This window comes from Callionymus lyra, chromosome 5 (genome assembly GCF_982586985.1).
Source record: "Callionymus lyra chromosome 5, fCalLyr1.hap1.1, whole genome shotgun sequence".
Taxonomy (NCBI): domain Eukaryota; kingdom Metazoa; phylum Chordata; class Actinopteri; order Syngnathiformes; family Callionymidae; genus Callionymus; species Callionymus lyra.
Window position 1 is genome coordinate 6,388,660 of NC_141822.1, and position 6,228 is coordinate 6,394,887.

The 6,228-nt window shown below is 38.6% G+C and overlaps 1 protein-coding gene across 1 annotated transcript in view; it reads right to left on the reverse strand.

Annotated features, from left to right (window-relative positions):
• LOC148079158 (uncharacterized) overlaps positions 1–5,834 on the reverse strand; it is a 33,415-nt gene extending 27,581 nt beyond the window's left edge. Inside the window, exons 1-6 of the mRNA XM_087790615.1 lie at positions 5,771–5,834; positions 3,905–4,050; positions 3,684–3,796; positions 3,139–3,269; positions 2,764–2,987; positions 2,599–2,705 (exon numbers count right to left, since the gene is read on the reverse strand). Of these exons, the coding sequence (XP_087646741.1) occupies positions 2,599–2,705; positions 2,764–2,987; positions 3,139–3,269; positions 3,684–3,796; positions 3,905–4,050; positions 5,771–5,834 (785 nt within the window). The remainder of the gene's footprint in view (positions 1–2,598; positions 2,706–2,763; positions 2,988–3,138; positions 3,270–3,683; positions 3,797–3,904; positions 4,051–5,770) is intronic.
• Between the last annotated feature and the right edge of the window lie 394 nt (positions 5,835–6,228).

Sequence of the window (6,228 nt, forward strand, 5' to 3'; positions counted from 1 at the left end):
ATTGATACACTTAAATATTACAGGACTTTTGTCACGATATATCGTTATTCAAAAGCACTGTAAGTAAGCAAGTAAGTAAGTAATATTAATTTATATAGCGCTTTTCGAGACCAGGGTCACAAAGCGCTTAAACAATCAAAACAATACTCAAAAAAGTACATAATTTGTTATGATTATTTTTAGATTATATATGTTTATATATTATTGCATTTTATTTTATCATAGATCTTTAACATATAAAAAATAAAGTGTATTCAATAATAACAATTAACATGCAAATATTCACTTGAAATATTGATTCACTAATTATAATTTACAATATTGTATCGATATTTAACAGCTTCTGTTTACATTTTCTTTATTATTTTAAATCATATTTTATTTTATCATAGCTCTGTTAGGGTTTATATCTTTGTATCTATAATACATTTATTATGAAGGAAATAATATTTTTTTATTTGCAATTAATGTGCAAATTTTAATGTTATTTGTGTGAAAAAAAATATATATATAAAATAAACTTATTTTTTTACATTGTTTTTTAAGGTATGAATTTACAACAGCACTGTATCAATTCAAAAAATAACAAGTTTGGCTTTCAAAGTATAAAAAAAAACCCCAACATTTTACTTTATTTTTATCTACTATTAAATTGCAAATATTCACAGTGTTTGTTCATTTTTGTGTTGCAATTCCAGCCTCTAGGTGTCAGCAGTCAAAGAAACAATGACATCCTGTGATGACTGAGAACGAGAGGATACAGTGATCCCAGCAGCTTTTAAAGCTGATGTTTGGACATATTTTGGTTTGAAAACAAATGAAAGCAGTTACGACTTCGTCAAGAGTCATGTGGTCTGTAAATACTACAACACCAGAGTCAAGTACTGGACAATACTACACATATATACTTGTTACTACACTATCACAACACCAGAGTCAAGTACTGGACAATACTACACATATATACTTGTTACTACACTATCACAACACCAGAGTCAAGTACTGGACAATACTACACATATATACTTGTTACTACACTATCACAACACCAGAGTCAAGTACTGGACAATACTACACATATATCCTTGTTACTACACTATCACAACACCAGAGTCAAGTACTGGACAATACTACACATATATACTTGTTACTACACTATCACAACACCAGAGTCAAGTACTGGACAATACTACACATATATACTTGTTACTACACTATCACAACACCAGAGTCAAGTACTGGACAATACTACACATATATACTTGTTACTACACTATCACAACACCAGAGTCAAATACTGGACAATACTACACATATATACTTGTTACTACACTATCACAACACCAGAGTCAAGTACTGGACAATACTACACATATATACCTGTTACTACACTATCACAACACCAGAGTCGAGTACTGGACAATACTACACATATATACTTGTTACTACACTATCACAACACCAGAGTCAAGTACTGGACAATACTACACATATATACTTGTTACTACACTATCACAACACCAGAGTCAAGTACTGGACAATACTACACATATATCCTTGTTACTACACTATCACAACACCAGAGTCAAGTACTGGACAATACTACACATATATACTTGTTACTACACTATCACAACACCAGAGTCAAGTACTGGACAATACTACACATATATACTTGTTACTACACTATCACAACACCAGAGTCAAGTACTGGACAATACTACACATATATACTTGTTACTACACTATCACAACACCAGAGTCAAATACTGGACAATACTACACATATATACTTGTTACTACACTATCACAACACCAGAGTCAAGTACTGGACAATACTACACATATATACCTGTTACTACACTATCACAACACCAGAGTCAAGTACTGGACAATACTACACATATATACCTGTTACTACACTATCACAACACCAGAGTCAAGTACTCCACAATACTACACATATATATACTTGTTACTACACTATCACAACACCAGAGTCAAGTACTCCACAATACTACACATATATATACTTGTTACTACACTATCACAACACCAGAGTCAAGTACTCCACAATACTACACATATATATACTTGTTACTACACTATCACAACACCAGAGTCAAGTACTCCACAATACTACACATATATATACTTGTTACTACACTATCACAACACCAGAGTCAAGTACTCCACAATACTACACATATATATACTTGTTACTACACTATCACAACACCAGAGTCAAGTACTCCACAATACTACACATATATATACTTGTTACTACACTATCACAACACCAGAGTCAAGTACTCCACAATACTACACATATATACCTGTTACTACACTATCACAACACCAGAGTCAAGTACTGGACAATACTACACATATATACCTGTTACTACACTATCACAACACCAGAGTCAAGTACTGGACAATACTACACATATATACCTGTTACTACACTATCACAACACCAGAGTCAAGTACTGGACAATACTACACATATATACTTGTTACTACAGTATGTCTATATATTGTATCATTGACCCCAGTATTGAAGATGTGAGGGTGTGTTTATAGTCGGGGGTCACCTACGTGGTTGGTTCCCCTTCGCCCCAGTTCCTGTAGGCGTCCTTGCGAGCGTCAGACCAGGTGAACTCAACGTTGCCGACTTCAACCTGGCAGGAAATCTTGTTGCATTTCTGGCGAGACAAAAGTTTGTTGGAACATCAAGCGCGTGGATCCGGGCGAGAGTCGCACCAGAGTGGAGAGGCCGATCCACAGGTCGAAGAACGAGGCGTCCAGGGTGGAGGTCACGAACTGCTCCTCCTCCGCTGTAGTCACCGACGCCAGGTCTCCTCCCTCCTGCACGCAGTCGTGCCGGGCGGCCGCCCAGCTCTTCCTGGTGTCCGCCTTCAACTTGAAGCAGTTGGATCCGTACTGGCGCCACCCACTGGTGGTGTCGCAGTGTGGGCCCGGGTTGGCTGTGAGACGATTCAGTGACGAGCGTGAGTTCATTTTGTGTTACATTTTTAAGTCGACAAATGAAAGTCTTGCTGAGTTAAGACGCGCTAAGATCTTAAGGAGACGAGTGAAGTCAGTCAGTTGAAGGTCGCCTGAAGGTCAAGGACTCACGGTTGGGATGCTTGCAGATGAACTTCCTCTGGACGCTACAGTCTTCATCGTTCCAGTGACCGAGGTTTCCTCCGACAACTTGACCGCAGTCCTCGTCCTGCCAGTTGTCAGGTTGACCCGACATCCAGAACCTGAAGCAGGACACGATGGATCAACGCTTGTGTGTGTGTGTGTGTGTGTTTCTGTGTGTGTGTGTCTCTTTCGTTGGGTGTGTGTGTATCTCTGCATGTGTATGTCTGTATCCATGTGTGTGTTTGTAAGTGTGACTCTATCTGTGTGGGAGTTTGTCTGTATTGCTGTGTGTCTGTATCTATGTGTATGTTTGTGTGTGTGTCTGTATCTATGTGTATGTTTGTGTGTGTGTCTGTATCTATGTGTATGTTTGTGTGTGTGTCGGTATCTATGTGGATGTGTGTGTCTGTATCTATGTTTGTGTTTGTGTCTGTATCTGTGTGTGTATCTTAATCTGTGTTTGTGTGTCTATTTCTGTGTATGTACCTATGTGTGTGTGTGTGTGTGCACAAGAGTGTGTGAGCGTCACTCACGACAGGTATTCTATGAAGGCACTTCCATCCGTCCACTCCCAGGTGCCCTCAGTGACGCGATCGTTCAGACCGAACCAGTAGATCTCAGAGCTGATCTGAGTTCTCACCCACAGCTGAGACACAAAGACACGTGAGCGACGAACAAAAGCGCACACACACACACAATAATACCAACTCGTCGAATGACACGTGTGTGTAGGGAAGACAGGGGGCGCTCTCACCCGCTCGTGGATGTCCTGCACGCTCATCAGGTGACTGTTCTTGTCCAGACAGAAGGCGTTCGCGTCCAACCAGGACTTGGTGTCGTTGGAGAAATAGTAGCATTTGTTGTCGTTCTCTCTCCAGCCCGCCTGACACTGAGCTCGCACTGCACACACACACACACACACACACACACACACACCCCCACACACACACACACACACACACACACACACACACACACACACACACACACACACACACACACACACACACACACACACACACACACACACACACACACACACACACACACACACACACACACACACAGATGATGACACTCATGGAAACCACACAACGATACACAAGCGTACACAAATATAAAAGGTCACATCAGTCAAATAAACATGTTTATTCTTCTGTCATGTGATCCTCGTGAGACTCAGCAACTTCCACCGAATCTTGTCTAATGTTTGACGAAGTCACATGATGCGTCTCAGCAGGCGAGTCATGTGACCCGCACAAGGTTTTGTGGCGTTAAGTTGGTCGTATTTGTTAGTTTTCGAGTACGAACGCTGACCATTTTAGTCAAAGGGTTTGAATCATTTATCAATTACCGGAAGATACGTTTGAATAAAACTAAAAATGAGCAAATATAAGATCCAGCCAATCACAGCGGGCGACACATAATGAAAGATGCATTTCCTGAAGTCATCGACGGAGAAATGTTACCAAAGTGAGTTCAAATTAAAAAATATAAATAATTTATTGTGTCACAAAACAAAACTACATTCAGTCATTTTTCTATCATAATCTTGAAATGTGCTCTTGATAAAACAAACAAGGGCAACTTTTATTTTGTGGGGAAATAAAACAATAAAGTTTCTTTATTCTTCTCCTTTTCACTCCCTAACATGACAGTGAAATTGAAATTGAGATGAAATGTTGACTGAAAGACACAACTTATCTTTGAATAGTTATTTTAAACAAAGAAAAAGTCATTGGAGACCAAAGAAACATCTATGAACGACAAGTTATGGTTCAAGGAAACAAAAAGAACAACTCGTTTTCTATCATATTGGTGGATTGTGTGCTTGGAAAAAAAAAAAAAAAATCAACCGTTTTAGTCAGAAAACACACATTACTAAGCAAATTTTCCACAAAAGTAATTCATTCTCCTCCTTTCCATCTAACTTGATGCTGAAATTGAAGCCTTTGTTCGCAGAATTGTGGGATTTAAAATTGTTATTTTTAGTTGCCTTGAGAAATAAAACGAAGACACAAAAGCAAACGAACATTTAAGAAAACCACGTTATTGTGTCACGAAACAATAGAAGCAACTTTTCACAAGATTATATTGATAGCATCTGCTCTCCAGAAGAAAAAAATAGCAGATGTGGGAAAACAGAATTTGTAGAAAATCAGCCTAGTTTTATTATTTTGTTTCTTTTTCTATTTAAGTTAAACAAATTTTTTTTAAGGCTTTTCCCTCATTTTCTGCGACTCCTGTGTTTGTTTTATGTGCCTTGATCTTTTAAATGATATACTTTTAAACTGGAGTCTATCCTAGTTTCTTAGGGCGAGAGGCAGGGGACACCCTGGACAGGAAGCCAGTCTGTCACACGGCACACACTCATACCTATGGACAATTTCCCAAAGTTCGCAATCAACCTCTGTATGTTTTTTTGACTGTGGGAGGAAACCGGAGTGTCCGGAGTAAACTTTTCCAAATTAAAGTTAAATATTTCAGAGAAATACCAAAAAATTTAAAGTATTGTATTATTTAATTCTGTAATGTTGCTACAAAACAGTGATTTTTTTAAACAAGATTTGGCGACAGTATGAAGGCAAAGTAGACTTTTAAGGTTAAATTAAAAACTCACCGCAGATAAAAAGCGCAGCACAGGTGAGCAGCTGCAAAAACTCTCTTTGACGTTTGAATGTCATTTTTCAATTTTCCTCAGTCGTCTCTCATCCTAAAAGTCTCAGATAAATCTCCGATGGTTCTTCCAAACCCTGACCCGCGTGTTACTGATGCTGGTTCTTTCGGACCTTTGAGCATCTCCTCGTCGTCCTCCTCTTTTCAGCATCCGTTCAGGGTCCAGAGTCTGAAGCTGTAAAACGGACGAGAGAAGGACCTGAAGGGCGTTTCCGAGCCTCATTCAAACAAAAACATTAATTTTAATAAATTAAAGTTTCGTTCAAGACCATCTCAGTGAAGTCGTCCTTCTCACTGATGCAAACATCAAAACCATGTCTTTTACTTTAAAATTCATTCAAAAGTGTGATTTATTGCACTTTTCATAACATTTTGAGCGACGACAACAAACTTTTCATCTCA